Source organism: Cervus elaphus, chromosome 5 (assembly GCF_910594005.1).
Source record: "Cervus elaphus chromosome 5, mCerEla1.1, whole genome shotgun sequence".
Classification (NCBI taxonomy): Eukaryota; Metazoa; Chordata; class Mammalia; order Artiodactyla; family Cervidae; genus Cervus; species Cervus elaphus.
Window position 1 is genome coordinate 87,337,637 of NC_057819.1, and position 19,666 is coordinate 87,357,302.

General features: G+C 49.0%; 1 protein-coding gene and 1 long non-coding RNA gene across 2 annotated transcripts in view; one reads left to right on the forward strand and one right to left on the reverse strand.

Annotated features, from left to right (window-relative positions):
- Window positions 1-372: 372 nt before the first annotated feature.
- Window positions 373-19,666, reverse strand: part of LOC122694362 — a 30,042-nt gene continuing 10,748 nt past the window's right edge. Inside the window, exons 3-4 of the long non-coding RNA XR_006341175.1 lie at window positions 8,874-8,897; window positions 373-555 (exon numbers count right to left, since the gene is read on the reverse strand). This is a non-coding gene — a long non-coding RNA (uncharacterized LOC122694362). The remainder of the gene's footprint in view (window positions 556-8,873; window positions 8,898-19,666) is intronic.
- On the forward strand, window positions 9,735-16,574 carry LOC122694360 (C-C motif chemokine 5). The gene is made up of 3 exons (XM_043903010.1): window positions 9,735-9,983; window positions 11,486-11,597; window positions 16,113-16,574. Exons 1-3 carry the CDS (start codon window positions 9,908-9,910, stop codon window positions 16,198-16,200), a joined length of 276 nt encoding a protein of 91 aa, XP_043758945.1. The 5' UTR covers window positions 9,735-9,907; the 3' UTR covers window positions 16,201-16,574.

Below are 19,666 nucleotides of genomic sequence, written 5' to 3' on the forward strand. Positions count from 1 at the left end.
TCCTGGTATGGCCTCTGGAACAGGAAAGTGAAAGTGAAGTTGTTCAGTCGTATCTGACTCTTTGCGACCCTGTGGACTGTAGCCCACCAGGCTCCTCCGTCCATGGGATTCTCCAGGCAAGAATACTAGAGTGGGTTGCCATTTCCTTCTCCAGGGGATCTTCCCAACCCAGGGATTGAACCCGGGTATCCCGCATTGCAGGCAGGCTTCACCGCCTGAGCCAACGGTGCTCAATAAAAAATGTGTTTCTTCAGGGACTTCCCTGGTGATCCAGTGGTTAAGACTCCACTCTTCCAATGCAGAGGGCACAGGTTCCATCCCTGGTCAGAACTAGGATCCTATGTTTCTTCTGCTATATTTTAAATAGATAACCAACAAGGACCTACTGCTATAGCACAGGGAACTCTGCTCAATGTTTTGCGGCAGCCTGGATGGGAGGGAGTTTGAGGGAGAAGGGATACATGTATATGTATGCCTGAGTCCCTTCACCATTCACCAGAAACTGTTACAACATTGTTAATCAGCTATACCCCAATACGAAATAAAAGGTTTTGGCTTTTTTTTAAAGTGTGTTTCTTGGTTGGCCAAAAGGATAGATAGATGAATATATAGATGGATAGATGAATGGGTGGATGGTTGGGTGGAGTATTGGTTTAATATGTTTCTGCATTTGTTTTCTAATTTCCTTGCACAGTATCCATTCTCCCTTCCAAATATGATCTTGATATCCTTTTGTGGACTTATTTATCCTCCAGGGTATACGGTCTCAGTGGTACTGCAAATCTCAGAGTTCTATCCTCTCCCAGCAAAGAAGCAAGCAAATAACACCAGCTTGGCTGGTTACCCTCCCTCCCCTAGGACTATGAGTCTTTAATAGATTGAGAGGTGGATAGGAAAAATGGCTGGGGTATATTTATTTCAACAGTGGTACCCTGATGAGACTGCCCAGTAGTACTGCCACCCAAATACCCATGGTGTCTCACTTGTCGTTTTTCCAAGTCAGGTTCTCCAATGCTCTATCCATTCTGTGAACTACTCAGCATTGCCCCCAGTACAATACCCTCCTGCTTAAGTTAGCCAGAGTTGTTTTCTCCATTAATGAACAAAGAATTTTATGTTTTATTATTTTACTTATTTTTGGCTGTGCTGGGTCTTCATTGCCGTAAGGGCCTTTTTTCTCTAGTTGCAGCAAGCGGCGGCTAGCCTCGAGGTGCAGGGCACGGGCTTCTCATTGCGGTGGCTTCTCTTGTTACAGCGCACAGTGTCTAGGGCGTGAGGGCTTCAGTAGTTGTGGCTCCTGGGCTGTGGGGCCCAGGCTCAGTAGTTGTGGCGGAAGGGCTTAGTTGTCGAGCAGAATGTGGGATCTTCCAGGACCTGGGATTGAACCCGCATTTCCTGCATTGGCCCGTGGATTATTAACCATTGAGCCACCAGGGAAGCCCCAAAGAATTTTATATGTCACAGACGTAGAGATGAATGGAAAGGTGGGAGGCGGGTGGAGGAATGGAGGGAGGGAAGGAGGGAGTGAAGTGAAAGGACCAACCAGTACTGCCCACACAAGGACTTCATGAGCTAAGTACTAAGGTGAGTCCCGGGCCTTGGAAGGACGGGAAGGAGGAAGAGATGATATGATAACCCCGCAGCCTTACCTGCAGGAGAAGTGATGTGAATCGATTTTAGGGGCAATAGGACATGTATACCCAACTCTCCTCCAGGATACTACAAATCCTCTGGTTTTGTATCTTTTAACCAAGAACAGCCTCAGAAACAATACTGTCAAACCTCCACTTCCTACATGAGGAAACAGAGGGCCACAAAGGGCAGAGGTCTGCCAACGTCTCACAGAGAGGTCTGGAGCTGAACTGGGGCCAGAGCCCAGATCTCCTAAATCCCTGTCCCCCCACTCCTGTCACTGCGCAGAGCTGCCTCTGTCAGGAATGAATAAGGTGCAGAATTTCCAAATCCCGTTTTGAGAAAATTCCCCAAGGGGATTTCCTTGCGAATGCCTCAGAAGGTCCTAAGGTCCCTCTCTCTGTGGCCTGAACACTCTGCGGCCGGGGGTGAGTGGGGGGCAGGTTGGAAAAGAAACAGGAGACTGCAGGCCCCAGCCCCAGGCGTGGCTGCGACAGGCAAGAGGTCAAGGGGCGTCTCAGAACCAGCTCTTTAAAGGGGGCAGAAACCAGACCACAGCCACAGAGCCCTGTGAGATTCTGAAACTTGTGTAACTTCCTTTGTCAGTCTGTCTGTGAAACTCTTTGAAAATGGGGTCTGTGTGCTGGCCTGCAGGGTCAGCCAGGAAAGGGGAAGCAGGGACCAGGTCTCACCCAGTGGCCAGGCTCAGAAAGTGAGAAATCCAGGGCCTGAGTTTCTGAAATCTGCCACACGGAAGGCGGGAAAGGTCAAGGCAAGCCTGAGTCATGACCATTTTCTGTGTGCTTTCTGCCTAATAATGAAATAATGCCTGAAATATCTAGCATGCCTAAAATATCCAGCACAGTGCTGAACAGCTAGTGGAAAATCACTGTCAATTTCCCTCTCCTGCCCCCATGTTTCCTGATGATGAGCTGAGATGAATACCTCTCCTGGGCGGGGGTAGGGTGGGGGGCCGGGTACCTTGAGGGAAGAAACTCTGGAGCCTGACATTTGGGAGAACAGAGAAAAGGCATTGCTTTCTTTAGGTGCCGGTGCCAGGATTGGTGATAGGAGGTCAACTGGTTGCCTCCTTTCATCCTCTGGGGTGTCCCAGGAGCTAGGAGTTTCTGCCCTGTTTCTAGATAGGAAACCAAAGTGTAGATGAGTTAATAACTTGACCAAAGACATACAGAGAGTAAATGGTCTGTTTGATTTCAGCCCCAAGTTTGTCCCCGCCTTCACCAGGCTTTCTGCTAGGGTCTAGGGACAGCGGAAGGGGGATCAGAAATTGAGCACAGAGAAAGGGGAAGTCTCCGACAAACAGAGTAAAACAAAGAACAGACTCCCAAGTGTCCCGAGGAGGAGGCCCTGAAATTGCCCCCTCCCCCATCCCCAGCAATTTTGGAAGAACTGATACTTCTGTCCGGGCCTCAATGCCCCATCTCCAGGGCGCCTTGCGGTGGGCTCCTCCAGTCCTGCCCACCCCCAACCTGCCCCGAAGCGAAAGGGGTGAGCACATGAGCAAACACACCGCCTGTGGTCTCCAGCCACAGTAAACAAGCGGGGCGCACACAGACCCCGTCCTGTGTGGTGAAGGTGCGAGCGGAGGGGAGGCTGAGAAGCTGCAGCCCTCCCACCTCGCTGCGGTTGAATCCGGAAAATGGGTGTCATGGTCAGTACCCTGACAGTGAAATGTTCCAGGGGATGGGGAAGGGAAGGGCAGCCCAGAACAGGATGACCGGACTAGCAAACTGCAGCTGGGCCAATAGGCCATACCATGCAGGGCCCTCTGGGGCTCCTGAGCACAAGGTTTTCTGTGTCCCCATTGCTTTGATTACAGGAAACGGCCTTCATTCAGCCTCCATGACCTTCCCTGAGTTCCACTGGGCAGATTCAGGCAGTTGTTAATTAAGGAAAGGAGGGGATGAGAGACCAGGGAGAAACAGTCAAGAGCAGCCTTGGGGCAAGGTCCTGGCTCCCCATCAAGGGATACACACAATATCTTTGAGCTGTTTTGCAGATACTGAAACCCTCTGCAGAAGGAAGAAGTATGGCCTGCTGCCCACAAGCCTGGAGACCCCAGACCAGTTGGACCTGAAGGTTGATGATGCTGACTCCTCCTTACCTCACCACCAACCCATCAGAAGAATGTCCAAGAGCTGATCACGCACTCTTTCAACAATTCCCATAAAACTTCTCACTATATTCCTCAAGTGGTTTTGAAGGCATTAGCCTGCCATGGCCCCATTTGCCTGGAAAAGTGATAAATCGATTCTTTTCTATCTCACGAAACGCTCTGTCTCAGAGATTCAGCACCGGTATACAGCGAAGCTGAGCTTTCGGCATCAAAGGCCAGGGCAGGATGGAGCAGGAAAGCTCTTGAATAGGGGTTCAGATCCTGCTCCCACCTGGGCAAACCCCCTGCATCAACTGGGAGGCCTCCCCTTCACCTTCAGACTGCCGCCGCCTACAGGCCTCCACCCTCACCAACAGAGCACCTACCCCCAGGGGGCCCTGTAGACACAGCGGGAGACAGCAGTGCACTGACTTAAGCGGGAGATATTCACTCGTGTTAAGGAGGGCACAGAAGAGAAACACAATCAGAGAGCAAATCTCCAATGTGTTGCCATGCTGTTTGGTCGCTCAGTCGTGTCCAGCTCTTTTGAGACCCCATGGACTGCAGCCCGCCAGGCTCCTCTGTCCAAGGAGTTTCCCAGGCGAAAATACTGGAGTGGGTTGCCATTCCCTTCACCAGGGGATCTTCCCGATCCAGGGGTGGAGCCGGCGTCTCCTGCTTTGGCAGGTGGGTTGTTCAGCCATTAGGGAAGCCCCCTCTCTAACTTGCAGATGGAGACAATTAAGGCTCACCTGGAGGAAATGACTTTGCTGCCCGCTTCTCTCAGGGCCCCTGACTGGGATTCCTAGAGGATGGAGGGAATTTCCCTGCTCTGGACATTTTTTCTTGTTGTTTTTTTTTTTTTTTTTTTAATGTCCACCAGAAAAGCCAGAGCCGCTCCCCACACAGTCACAGGGCGGGGAACTCCAGGTCAGAGCAAAGCTTCGGAATCCAAAGGAGATGGGGTTTCACTTTCTTTGCCTGCCTTTGGTTTCCTAACGTCACAGTGTTAGGCTGGGCAGGCTGCCAGTTTAACTAAAGACAAAGAGAAAAGGAAAGATTGGGCCAGGAGGGCCGAGGAGGGGCCAACTAGGCTGGGGGCAGTGTGCCTCTGGTTTCTTTCAGGACAGAGAACCAGCTATCTGAACTCGAGAGACCCATCAAGGATCCTGGGGGTCTATGAAGCTCCTACATGCAAAATGATGTGTGCGTGCGTGCGTACGTGTGTGTGTCGGTCTCCACGTGTTTGTTGAAACTGTTCACAGCTTTCATCAGATTCTTAGCATCCATACCTCCCTTCGTCCTTCTGCGGGGCTCAGCCTCTCGGCCAGCGGCCCACCCTCCGCGGGCGCCCGCCTCGTCCCCACGGTCGGGGGGAGGCGCCCGTCCCGCCTAGACCGAAGGGCCAGGGTAGAGTGGCACGGTCCTTCCCTCGCGGGGCGGCCTCGGCGAGCCGCGCCCTCCTCTCCATCCCGCGGTGGGCCTCGCCCGCGGGCTGGTACGGGCGAAGGGGAGGGGCGGGGTGCGAACAAGAGGCCGGGGACAACGCAGATCCCCTTGCGGGGGACGGTGGTGGAACACACGTGAGGCAGGGGGTCGACGCGTCGGTGTCCGTGTCCTTCCCCATCCCCGGCGCCCGGGGTGGAGCGCGGACGCGGCAGGTCTGCGGGCAAAAAACAAAACAAAATGAAAAAAAGGATGCTTAAAGAGCTCGATTCCCCCAAACAGGAAGCAACCAATCTCTCACGCTACAGATATAGAAACTTAATGCTAGAGAAAGTAAGCCGCTTGCTCCAAGCCAGAGTTAATAATATAGCCGAGTTTTGAATGTGGGAGGCAGACTCTACAGCGTCTTAATCAAGATGCTGTAAGAAGGTATCAAGAACAACCGAGCATTAGTGTATCTATTTTTAATATTTTTATTAATTAATTTATTTAGTTGGCTGCTCCAGGTCTTAGTTGTGGCAAGAAGGATCTTTAATTGCAGCATGCCAGTGCTTAGTTGGGGCATGTGGAATCTAGTTCCTTGACCAGGGATGGAACCCAGGCCCCCTCCTTGGAAGCGCAGTCTTAGCCACTGCATCACCAGGGAAGTCCTTAAACCAGCATTAATTTAGCATCTGTCATGTGCAAGACAGTTGTTGGAAGTCAGGGAAAGGATGCAATAAACAAATTGGGGGGGGGAGGGGGGAGGGAGAGGGAAAGCCTAAGACGGTTGTTACTCTATCCAGGAAGTGAAAACAAGAGAAGTGAAAGGATGACTCACAAAAAGGAATCCGTTTTCCCTTGTTCTGGGTTGGCTCCAGAAGCTCCAGAGGGCAGGCCTTTGACTGGCTCACCTGGTGTCCCAAGAGAGGGTTGCCTGGCTCACAGCAATTGTCAGTGACAATTTTAGAAGGAGTGGTGTTGGCTAAGCACACTGGTAGGACAGGGAGGGCAGAGGCGTCTTCATGATGTTCGTACCTCCCCTGTTCCCTAAGCACATCCGCCATCATCACTAGATCGTCTCAACCACCGTGTGCTGGGTCAGACGGGCAGGCAGCCCTGGTTTTCAGGAACATAAAATGCTGGGTGAGTCTTGGTGATAGTTGCCGTTCATTGGACATTCACCCTGTACCGGGTACCAGACTGTTCACACAGGTGTTTTGATTTCCTCCTGGAATCAGTACCTTGGAGCCGCAGATACACTGACTCCATGAGTCCAAACTCTGATTTCGCACAGGAGAAAGGGCAGAAGTGAATTACAATTGGGTTCTTCTCTCTCCTCTGCAACCCCACAGTCCACTGGAACCACCAAAAGGGAAGAAAATACTCCTGACATGCCCACTGCTATTCCTGCTTAGCAATCAGCCCTGCAACCACATCCCCATTTCCATGACCACTTATATACAGACAGGTACACATACACACAGCAGAAAGGCTCACTGGGATTTAAAAATGGGGATGAGTTTGGTCCATCTGTGGTTCTCACGTCTCTGTCCTCAGCTCGTGTCCCAACTCAGCAGATTTGGTATCCAGGAAAGTACTTTCCTTTCTTCCTGAAAGAGGGAAAGTGAGATCAAGGAAAGGCAACAGAAATAGAGCTCCCATGGTAAAACTGAGCCTTAGCCAAAGTTTCAGGATTTCTCTAGAAACAATGCAGTGTGGTAGCAAGCTAGGAACCCAGGCAAACTTCGGTTCCATGTTGAATTCTACCACTTTAGGCTACGTGGCCTTAAACAGGTCATTTAACCTCCCTAAGCCTCAACTGACCCCCTGCTTCAAATTAGTCTCTGTAATAAATTCAGGCTTCCCTGGTAGCTCAGTGGTAAAGAATCCACCTCCAGTTCAGGAGACACAGGTTCAATCCCTGGGTCAGGAAGACCCCAGGAGAAGGAAATGGCTTGGCAACTCACTCTAGTATTATAGGCTGGGACATCCCGTGGTCAGAGGAGCCTGCGGGCTACACTGCATAGAGTCACAACACAGGCGGACTCAACTTAGTGACTAAACAGCTATAGTAAAGTTCGCTAATCCGTATCAACAGTGGGGGGTCTGGTTTAAATCAGTGAAAAACCTACAGTATAGAATCCTTAAAGGGACTGCTGTTTTCTTACTGTTAATAATAATATGATGATAATAGCTAATAATATTAGCTAATGTTAGGAAGTACTTAACAGGAATTATACTAAGACCTTTACAAGCATGAGCACATTATGGGATCTTAATTGTCTCAGCAGCTGTGGGAGGAGCCAGTATTATTACCCCTGGTTTATAGATGAGGAAACTGAGGCCAGGCAGATGAAGTAACTTGCAGGAATCTACCTGGCTCATAAATGAGAATAACACCAAAGCAGCTGCCCTTAACCACTAGGCCACACAGCCTCCCATGTGTTTGGGGACTAAGGGGGTTCCATGAAGGGAGCAGTTCAAACAGGCAGATCATCTTGTGTAGACGGTTGGATGTTCCTTAAGTGCTTGCAATTTATTTATTTAAATGACGTGGCCTATGCTTTCCAAAACTATGTTTTCTATTGCTAATTGATTAATAGGTCAGGAGGTAATAAGAGGACTCTTATAGGTTTAGAACAATAACACCTGGCACCTAGAGAGGATGAACAGCTTAACTTAATGTGGGTCAGTGGGAAGAGCTTGAACCTGGTCATAAGTACTTGGGTTCATAAACTGGTGCAGTCACTAAAGAGAATGCTATGGAGGTTCCTTATAAAACTGAAAGTAGAGTTACCATATGATCCAGCAGTTCCACTCCTGGGCATATATCCAGAAAAGATGACAACTCTAACTTGAAAAGATACACACACCCCAAAGTTCATAACCACACTATTTACAATAGCCAAGACAAGGAAGTACCCTAAGTGTCCACAGACAGATGAATGGACAAAGAAGATGTGGTACATACATGCAGTGGAATATTGCTCAGCTGTAAAGGAAGAATGAAATATTGCTATTCTGCTACAATATGGATGGACTTAAAGATAATCATACTAAGTGAAGTAAGTCAGATATCTTAGATTATCATACTAAGTCGGAGAAAGACAAGTATTATGTGATATAAATTATATGTGGAATCTAAAAAATGATACAAATGAACTTGTTGACAAAACAGAAATGGACTCACAGACATAGAAAACAAACTTATGGTTATCAAAGGGAACGGGCAGAGATAGGGAGAAATTAGGAGTTTGGAATTAACAGATGCACACTACCGTCTACAAAACAGAGAAACAACAAGACCTACTGTACTGCACAGGGAACCGTGTCCACTAACTTATAATAACCTATAATGGAAAAGAATCTGAAAAAGAATATACAATATGTGTGTGTGTGCTCAGTCGTGTCTGACCTCTTTGCAACCCCATGGACTGTAGCCCACCAGGCTCGTCTGTTCATGGAATTTCTCAGGCAAAAATACTGGCGTGGGTAGTCATTTCCTCCTCCAGGGCATCTTCCCAACCCAAGGATCAAACCTGAGTCTTTTACGTTCCCTGCATTGGCAGGCAGATTCCTTACCACTGTACCACCTGAGAAGCCCATATGTATATACAGATAGATATAAATTTTTCTATACATACATATTTGAATCAATTTGCTGTACACCTAAAATTAACACAATTTGTAAATCAACTATGGTTAATTTTTTTAAGTCAGTCTGAAAAAAAAAAATATTTGGGTTCAAGCCCCACTTCCTGCTGTGTGAGCTGAGGACCTTAATGACCTCTTCTGAGGCTTAGTGTTCACTTCTATAAAAGGAGAATAATAACCATCCTGCCTCAAAGTCTTCAAAAGAAAGAAAAGAGACAAGTTCTCCCCATTCTGGGTGATTCAGTCCCCCTCAGCCTCCAAGTTACATATGTGACAGTAGCTAGCAAGAAACATCCTTGGTATAAGATTACATTTTTTAAAAATTACACTTTTTAAAATGTGTTTGCCTTTGTCACTGTCAATAGACTCTTTTAGATAACTCAGAAGTCAACTTCAGCCCAGGCCATACTGTCACTGATTTTAAATAACCCAAATAGGAAATGATGAACATAGACTTCTCTAATGCTTGGAAACGGAGGGAGGATCTCGGGTCTAATCAGACCACCGGCTTGAGTTCAGTTTCAAGGATGCCCCAATGACGCATCTCATCATGATGAGCGGTACTTCATGGAGGGAGCACTGCATGGGAGCCAAGGCACCCGGGCTCCCATCTGGTCGTTCTGCCCCCTCCTCCTGCCCCGGGAGAAGCAGCTTCCCGACCTCTGGGAGGACCAGGCACCGCCCTGGCAGACAAATCCAGGGCTGTTTGTGGTGGAAGAGATTTTCTGCCACCGCGGCTTGTGCTGGCTCTTCTCGAGGGCCAAGAGGGAAGTGATGAGCTCACTCTGGATGCGAAGGCCGTGAGAAGAGAGAGAGACACACACCCTCTCACACACACACCCACACTCACACACACATAGATTTCCGGAGGCTATTTCAGTTTTCTTTTCTGTTTTGTGCAATTTCACTTGTGATATCAGCAGCAGTATGTGGCTGCTATTTGGAAACTCCCCGAGCGGGGGCGCCCCGTCTGCCGGCCTGCCTCCCTATAAAGGGCCACCTGGCACCTTGTGAAGGGCCAGTCGGAGCTGCAGAGGATCAGCGCGTGGTTCGCCCCAGACTCTGCCCACAGCTACCATGAAGGTCTCCGCCGCTGCCCTCGCTGTCCTTCTGACGGCGGCCGCCCTCTGCGCTCCTGCGTCTGCCTCCCCATGTAAGTCCAAGTCCTGACCGCCACAGCCCCCGGGGCCAGCCCTTAGACTCGCCCGGATCTCGCCCTCTTTTCCTTTTTATATATTAACAAAAATTATTTATTTATTTTTATTCCTTTATTTTGGCCGTGCTGGGTCTTCACTGCTGGCTCTTCTCCAGTTGCAGTAAGCAGGAGGCTACTCTCTAGTTGCAGTGCTTCTCACTCCAGTGGCCTCTTGTTGCGGACGGCAGGCTCTAGGGTGCCTGGGCTCAGTACTTGCGGCTCCTGGGCTCTAGAGCACAAACTCGGTAGTTGTGGCGCCCCGGTTTAGTTGCCCCACGGGTATGTAGGATCTTCCCAGACCAGGGATTCAATCTGTGTCTCTTGCATTAGCAGGCAGAGTCTTTACCACTGAGGCACCAGGGAAGGTCTCGCCCTCTTTTCAACTGCAGCCTTTATACCGTCTGACTCCTATGGTTTATATTCTTCCGCATTGCTTCACTCAGATGTCCAGTTGTCCTGGATAGATCTCTAAGCCACTCCATGGCAGGGACCCCTCTGATCAATTTGTCTGTGTCCTCAAAGTCTACACCCCAAGCCATGCAGGTGCTCACCGAGTGTGAACTGGGGTTACTAGCCGGCAAGGGCTGCTCGAGCTGACCTGCAAATGCCTCTGACTCATGTCTGTCATCACCGGCAGGGTTTCTAAGAAGTTTCTAAGCTCTTGACTAAAACCCTCCTGGGACAGTCATATTTTCCCCATTTCATAGATTTTGAGAACAGATAACAAAATCTAATTAAATGTCCACTACGGGTCAAGTATTATGCTGATTGCCTCGCATATCTCATCTGACTTAATATTTGCATCCAGTCTTTGAGTAGCTGTCCTTGTCAGCCCAGAGAGGTTAAGTAACCTGTTCAGGGTCATGCAGCTGGGAAGTAAGAAAAGTGGAGTTCAAACCCAGTTCTTCTTGGCTCTGAAACACTACTACTCTATTCGGAAATGGCAACTGACCCTTCCCAGGGGCATCCTGAATTCACTGACCAACAAAAAGTCCTCCTTCTCTCAGTAGCTTCAGTCAGAGGCTCCCACGATGCAGTATGCATCTTCAGGCCCCTCTTTGGTGTCCTGGTTGAGTCATGAAGTCTGAATTTTAAAAACCTCCCCACAACCCAGCCTAGGTCTCAAAGAAACCAAGTTCCGAATCCACCGAGGATCCTGGGAGGGCAAGAATAAGGGCAGGGGAACTAGGACCAGCCCAGAGGAGACCCAGCATGCCCTGAGAGCCCAAGGCATGGGGCTGTGGTGTAGAAAGACGGAGGCCAGTTGGCCTCAAGGGTTAGGTGAGAGAATCCCCACTCTGGCACTGTGTGTCCACGGCTAAGTGTCTTTACCTCTCTGAGCCTCAGTTTCAGCCAAAGGAGGAAAATAGTCTGCTGGAGCTAAATCATATAGAGCGCCCAGCGCAGTTCCCAGTGTGTGCTGGCGATGGACCAGGAGTCTCCTTCTTTCCTTCTCCCAGATGCCTCGGACACCACACCCTGCTGCTTTGCCTACCTCTCCCGCCCGCTGCCCCGCAACCACGTCCAGGAATATTTCTACACCAGCAGCAAGTGCTCCATGGCAGCAGTGGTGTGAGTCTCAGCCCTGTGGGAACCTCGGGGGGGAGGAGGGAAAACTCCCTCTCCAGAATCAGTCTCCCCACCAGGAGCCCTCAGAGAGGGTGCCGCATCCATTCCCACCCATCCTCCAGCTGCTCAAATAGCTCTGGTTCCGCCCTCTCTGGATTCAGATTCCCCAGCTATCATGGAAAAAGCTAGACAATGTGTTCCTGGAGGCGCCCCCTGACTCTGATGGGCTAGGTTAGGTCTCTGATCTTTATGGATGTGACTGTTACTTGAACCTGGTCTGCAACATGCCTGGGTGGAGAAGATCAACTCATACATCCCTTTCCGGAAAAGGACCCCACAGTCCCCCACATCCCGCCCCCAATCAAAGCCACCCACAACCTCAGAGGAACTAGAGAGGAGAGGTCAGAAGCCAAGGCCCTAGTTGCAGCGTGTTGGAAAAAAAAAAAAGTTATTGATTGATGAAGAAAAAATAATGAAATGAGATTCTCCTTTAAACACGCAATTTGGAAAAATTATAATTTTTGCTACCTAGGAAGTGCCTGCTATGTGTCAAATGTCTTACATGCATTAGCTCTACATTTTATCATAGCATCCCTGACAGGTATGAAGAATTCTCTCCACATTTTAGAGAGTGAAATTGAGACCCAGAGAGGTTCGGTGACTTGCTCAAAGTTGCTCAGTAAGTGAGGGAGAGACCCTGTCTCTGGAGCCTCCTCTTTCGAAGCTAGTAAGATCATTAGTGATAGTTGTTTATGGAGTTTAAGATGATAGAGACTTAAAGAATGAAAATGGGGCAATCATGACATTTTCTGTATAATGATGACTTTTTTGTTGTTGTTTGGGTTTTTTAAATATTTAGTTATTTGTTGGGCTGTACTGGGGCTTAGCTGCTGGCATGCAGGATCCTTTTAGTTGCAGCATGCCAACTTTTAGTTGTGGCATGTGGGATCTAGTTCCCTAACCAAGGATGGAGCTGGGGCTCCTGCATTGGGAGCGTGGAGTCTTACCCACTGGACCACCCACGATGAAGTTTTTTAATCCAAAAATTCCTGTGACACTGACAAAGGTGTAGGATTCAGAGTTGTAGGTATTCAGAGTTGGTCTTTGGTCCTGATGAATTCTTCAAATTATTGCTATACTATATATTTGTTATCTAGTACTACTAATTTTATTTCTGAATACAAGTATTTTTTAGATGGAAAAGCAAAACAGAAAAACATTCTTTGAGCACCTATTATGGGCAGGCAGAGAGGAGTAAATCACCATCCCTGCCCTTCTGGGACTCAGAGCCTAAGACAGACGCAGCAATGACCAGGACACCCTACATAAGAACATGACAAAAGGAAAGAAGGAATACACAGCTCTTTGGGGCTTAGCTAAGAGAAGGGATTTAGGGCAAGTTTGTGCTGTTTGACTTGGGATTGGACTGAGGGATGGGGTGTATCAGACAGCAAGGATATTGTCAGAACTCTCATTAGGTTTTTGTAGAGTATCCATGTAGAAAAGTATTGAGGGCTTCAAGGCTCAGCACAGAGAATCAAAAGTGTGAAATGAGCTAGAACAGGGAAAGTCTAGACAAGAGGGGTCCAGTGGAGAGGTTGTCCACGTGAGTGGTACTGAGGTTGAAGAGGACTTAGGGAAGGGAAGGAGGGACAGGGGTGAGGAAACTTCCGAGGTGGAATCAGCAAGCCCGGGAGGTGATGTGAGGTCAGCAGCAAGGAAGAGAGAGGGCTTGAGGGTGACGACGCTGAGGTTTCAGCCCACACCTGGAGAAGGGTGAAGCGTGGAGCCCCCTAAAGTCCCAAGGAAGGGCTGTTTTAAAAGGAAAGGGCTGGGACTTCCCTGGTGGTCCAGTGGTGAAGACTCTGTACTTCCAATGCAGGGGGCATGGGTTCCATCCTTGATAGGGGAACTAAGATCCCAGGAGGGCGGGATGAATTAGGAGATTAGGTTTGACATAAATATCCATGTGTAAAATAGATAGCTGGTGGGAAACTGCTGTGTAGCGCAGGGAGCCCAGCTCGGTGCTCTGTGATGACCTAGAGGGTGGGGTGGTGGGGTGGGGAGAAGTCCAAGAGGAGAGGATACATATGTATATCACTTCGCTGTACGGCAGAAGCTAACACAGCCTTGTAAAGCAATTATAGTCCAATTAAAAAAGGAAAAGGGCGAAGGTGTCAGCACCATGATCCTGTGGAAGAGTCCAGCAGGGAGTGTGAGCTGAAGGGTTAGGAGCTGAGGACATGGGGCTGGGGCCGGAGGTGTGACACTTTTTTAAAGGAGGAGGGGGTCTTCTGATGTCAGAGTGGCATGTCAGCCACCTCGGCGGCTCCAGCGAGTCTGTCTTCCCTGGAACCCCAGCTCTTCCACTTAGCAGCTGTGTGAGCTTGGGCTCATCACTTAACCTCTCTGAGCCTCAATTTCTTTGCCTGCCAAGTGGAGTAGGATAGAGGTATTTCCCTCCCTGGGTCAAAGTGAGAATAATAAAGAGAAAAATGAGACTAGACTATCTCTTGGCACACAGCTAGGTGCCTGGTTAACTAACCCTCTTTCTCCCCCCAGATGTATTCTTAGATACATAGAAGTGACAAGTGAAACTTGATGAGCGAACGCAATTCATCCAGTCACTAACTCGTTCGATAAACATTCATTAGGCACCCACGGTGTGCCACACCTGGGGCCAGAGACTTGAGGGAGCGCACGGGACGAAAGGGCAGCGATGCTGAGCACACTTGCTCCCCAGGAGGAGCAGGTGAAGGTGGAGGGTAGTTGGGCCAGGACAGGGTCCCCACGGAGGCGGGGGGCACGGGGAGAGATGGCCTGGCAAGGGAGGCTGCCATCCAGTCTCACATTCATCAGAGAGGAGCGGGAGGCCTGGGCACCCCACCCTCCAGATGGCGGTTTCCTGGCCTTTAATTTCCTGGCCACAGGCCAGTGGGGCCGAGGAGACAGGACAGTGAGCCGGCAGGATTTCCTGCATGACACCTGGCTGGTCCAGGGCAGGGTCTGCGTCGGAAGCTCCCTCACCACCCAAAACAAGAAGACAGCTCAGAACAGCTGGATTTCTCTTCTCTGCACGCCGAGAAAGGGGGAGAAAGACAGTGGGGTGCTCAGGGTGCGGCTCAGAGAAGGAGAAGCAGCTCCCCTGAGAGCACATGCTCTCCATGACAGAGCAGGAAAGGGTCAAGAGATCCTCTTCCTCATCAAACAACCCAGGCCTTCACTTTGTCTGAAAAAAAAATCCCAGAAAGACGCAGGAAAGCGTCCTGCAGGAGAAGGCAAAGTGAGAAAGGTGCAGGGAGGCAGGGCGAGGTGGAGAGGAAACTGTGAATGAACTGGCGACCCTGCCGGCCCCTTCCCTGGTGCCTCCGTGGGAAAGAACCCGCCTGCCAAGCAGGAGATGCAGGTTCGATCCCTGGGTCGGAAGATCCCCTGGAGGAGAACATGGCAACCCACTTCAGTATTCTTGCCTGGGAAATCTCATGGACAGAGGAGCCTGGCAGGCTACAGTCCACGGGGTCGCAAAAATGTCAGACACGACCTAGCGACTAAACAGCAATAACTCAAGAAGTGCTGCTGGCCAGGCCCGGGGCATCCCCCAGAGAGAACCAAGCTCCCAGCAAACTGGCGGGGCAGGCAGCTGGATGGAGCCCTCCAACTTATACTGTCGACACCTGTAGACTGGCCTCCACATCCTGGCCGGTTAATTGCTTTGACAAGTGCTCATATCTGAGGGCCCTCAACCTCTCCAAGCCACCACATCCACTACCAGGACCTCTGGTCGCATGCTGCTCTGATCCACCCTAAAACAGAGGCCCCACAGCACCCCAGTAACAACACATATATGGTATTTTCCAAAACTCATTCACACTCACTTATCTCATTTGAGCTTCACAGCAATTGTGCAAAGTAGGAATTATTTCTCTCCATATCTTAGAGGTCAATGTAGACTCAGAGGCCCTAAGTGATTTTGCCCAAGGTGATCTAACCAGTCAGTGGTGAACTCAAGACTCACTTGAGTCCTTCTTCTGTTCACCCACAGACGGGTTCCTTCGTTGAGTGTCTACGTGTGGCGGGCACTGTTACCTAAAACCACACCGCGCGTTTTTTTTGCCACTTCGTCTCCCACTTAGTCAGCCGTGACTCAGTTCTGGAGGGTGCCTCTTTTTCTCTGCATCTTCAGCAGCCAGCACAGGTTCTGAAACAGGAAGTGCCGAGAAAAGGCTAGTGGTTGACCAGCTCAACCCTGGGCGCCTCGAGCCCTGCATTCCCTGAGCTCTCCAGGGTACATGTGTTTGTGCAGGGACGCAGGGGTTACAGTGCACACGTAGCTGCTTCTGGCTTGTAGCCTTTTGACCCAACGGAAGAGAAAACATCCTTTCCTTGAAAGCCACAAACACAATCGTGGAGCTCCAAAAATAACCCACCCGGTATCATTTCCTCCCGGCCTCAGTCCCCTTCATCCCCAAACCTGGCTGTCTCCGCACTGACCAGGTCCCCCTCTCTTCTCTCCCACAGCTTTATCACCAGAAAGAACCGCCAGGTGTGCGCCAACCCAGAGAAGAAGTGGGTACGAGAGTACATCAACACTTTGGAGTTGAGCTAGGGTGGAGGACGCCTTCAACCTGAACTTGTGCAAACTCTGCTTCTTGCTCTTGTCCTAAGCAGCTTGGGAGGCTCCCCCGCAGTGCCCTCCTCCCACCCTCTCCTGGGAGGGCACAGATTCCACCCCTCGCAGTAGCAGCTGCTATAAAAGCCCCCCAGGGCTCCGGGGGCTCTGCCGTTGTGCACAGGAGGTCTCTAAGCTCACCGCTCTGCAGTCAGAACGGATGTCAGCGTCTCTGGAGGGGAAGGGGGGAGGGAGACTGGGGTCCTCTGGTCATGGCCCATGACCAGAGCCCCCATCTCGGCCCCTCCCTGGGGAGGGCTGGACTGGCAAATGTGGAGAAATCAGCTTTTCATTAAAATTCTCAAAGCGATCACAAAGCTGGCTCTTGGTTTGATTTCCTCTCCAGAACCAACCCCCTCCCTCGCGAGCCAAGCCTTGGATCCAGGGCTTGTCCCATTGGGCGTCCAGCCTGGATCTGGGGGCTGTGAGCAGAGCCAGGGGAGCAGGCTCTGTGAGCCTGTGGCTCTGTGAGCCAGTGGCTTTTCTACTCTGAGCGAAGACCATAGTCATATCTCCCAGCCCCGGAGCCCCAAGAGTTTCTGTCCCTCCCTGCCGCACCCCTCCCTGCTTCCCCAGATGGTGGTTGACCCTTCCGCCTACTCTGCTGGCTTCCTCCCAAGCCCACCCAACCCCTTACCTGCAGTGGGTTTCTTTAAGCCCCTGGAATGGGTTTTCATGGTGCTCCCAAATACCTCAGTTCTTTCAAATAAAGAGAGGGGGGGATTTTGTGGTTTTCTGCAATGGTACCAGCACTTTGCAGGTGGGAGTATTCCAACTTTCCCACTGACGTGTTCCTCCCTGTGAGCCTGTTTTAGCAAAATATATCTTCATAATTAGAGCTGGCATTGACTGAGCACTCCTTCTGTGCCAGGCACCGCCAGCCCCTTACATCCACCATCCTTCATCCTCACAACCCTTTGGGACAGGGTATTACTAACCCTGTTTATAGTGGGGGAAAACCCTTGGCAGGAGATGGAAATAACTTGCCAAAGGCCCCAAAGCAAAAAAAAAAAAAAAAAATGGGACGTGGGAGGGGATACAATGAACATTTAGACCCACCAGGTCCAAGGTCCAATGCCAAAGCTGATGTTTTTTTTCTTCCATCTTCAATCTGCAAAATTTCAAACCTACTGAAATTTGCAAGAATATACTCTCCATCTAGATTCAAATATTACTTTATCTACTTGCTTTATCTGTGCATATATGTGCCTGCATGACACATATATCATATGGATGGTTGTCATACACATTTTATCTGTGCAAATATGTGTGTGTGACACACATGTGTCATATGGGTGGTTGGCATACATATTTCTTTCTGAAATAAATGTTGCAGATGAGATATCATTTCCCCCTTAAAATTTTGCATACATCTCCTAGTAACAGACATTCTACAGAATCACAGAATGAGTAGCATTTAACACTGGCAAGGTACCACATACCATCACATACCATCCATGATCAAATCCTCACAACTGTTCAGTAACGCCCTTTATAGTCATTGTTTTTTTAAATCCAGGATCAAATTACAAGTACATATTGAATTTAGCTAACATGTCCTTTAACAGACTTTGTCTTTAAGTACATGTTTATTTTCGTAGGAATTCAGATTGGATTTCTGTAGAATATTTTTTAAGAGGGGTTTGTCTGCTTGTTTCTTCATGAGAGTCAGCTTGAGTATTTTCGGCGGAAAACCACAAGGTGACGCTGTCTTTCTTAACGTGGCACATCAGGGCACGTGATGTCCGCTTACTGGAAGTGATGGTCCCGTCGGAGGACTTAGCAGCCGCGGTTTCTCAGAACGAGCTGCTCCCTGTGTGCAGAGCGCTAGGGTGCGGTGTAGCAATCACTGCAAGCAATCAAAGGAGTTCTCTGTGGTGCAAACAACACAGAATCTTCAACCAGAAGCAGGGGCTCAGCAAGCAGGAGTCTACAGCCGGGGGCTGCTGGTGGCAATGCAAGCTGATGCACAGCGGATAGACTTTGAGATAACATTTCTACTTATCAGTGTTAATTGAGTGTCTATCCACATTTGCATTTTTATTATTGCTGTTCATATTTTTTTTTAATAGTCCAAGGGTTTCTTTTATTTTTTAATTTTTGGCAGCACACAGGCAGCATGTGGGATCTTAGTTCCCTAATCAGGGATCGAACCTGTGTCCCCTGCAAAGCAAGCATGGAGTCTTAACCACCAGACCATGTTAGGAAAATTAAAATGGAGGTAGTCTTGTTCAGGCTTCAGATTGCTGTCATCTGGGACTTCTCAGCATTCAAGTCTGGATGCAGGTTTTCAGTCCCAGTTGGTGATGTATATGCTATTACCTTTTCCTGTTCTTTTTATTTTACTTTCCGTGACTGCATATTGAAATTAAGCCAACAATTCTCTATTAAATATTGGGATTGCATATTGTGTGTTTGTATCAAGTGGTTTCTTTTGTTAACAAAGCCTTCAAACCTAAAACAAAAGTAAAACTTTTAGCAAAACAGACCACCAGGGAAGTCCTCATATAGTTTTAAAAACTCACATTTTTTCCCAAAATGAAATAAAATAAATGTGTTCGTGAACAACAACCAAAAGAGTTCTACCTCTTGCTGCCAAAGAATGAGGTATGTGTCTGATTGGGAGAAGGGATAGTTAAGGAGTTTGAGATGGACATGTACACACTGCTATACTTACAATGGATAATCAACAAGGAACTCCTGGACAGCACAGGGAACTCTGCTCAATGTTATGTGGCAGCCCGGATGGGAGGGCGTTTGGGGGAGATGGATACATGTATACGCATGGCTGAGACCCTTCCCTGTTCGCCTGAAACCATCACACCATTGTTTGTTTGTTTGTTCTTTAATTATATTTATTTTAATTGGAGGCTAATTACTTTACAATATTGTGGTGGTTTCTGACATACACTGACATGAATCCGCCATGGGTGTACATGTGTTCCCCATCCTGAACCCCCCTCCCACCTCCCTCCCCATCCCATCCCTCAGGGTCAACCCAGTGCACCAGCCCTGAGCACCCTGTCTCATGCATGGAACCTGGACTGGCGATCTATTCCACATATGGTAATATACATGCTATTCTCTCAAATCATCCCATCCTCGCCTTCTCCCACAGAGTCCAAAAGTCTGTTCTTTACATCTGTGTCTCTTTTGCTGTCTTGCAGATAGGGTCATCGTTACCATCTTTCTAAATTCCATATATATGCGTTAATATACTGGATTGGCATACCATTTTTTGTTAATTGGCTATATCCCAATACAAAAGGAAAAGTTTTTGAAAATTTTTTTTAAAAAGTAAACACTTCAGAGGAGACAAATAACAAGGGCTATGTGAGCTTGAGGTTCATTAAGTGCTTTGACTTTCTTTTCTAATTTATGCCTCACCACTGCCCCTAGAGCT

Coding starts and splice junctions, on each gene's coding strand:
- LOC122694360 (XM_043903010.1), top strand. CDS start 9,908: ATGAAGGTCTCCGCCGCTGCCCTCGCTGTCCTTCTGACGGCGGCCGCC. Junction 9,984..11,485: donor TCCTGCGTCTGCCTCCCCAT/GTAAGTCCAAGT, acceptor TCCTTCTCCCAG/ATGCCTCGGACACCACACCC. Junction 11,598..16,112: donor TGCTCCATGGCAGCAGTGGT/GTGAGTCTCAGC, acceptor TCTCTCCCACAG/CTTTATCACCAGAAAGAACC.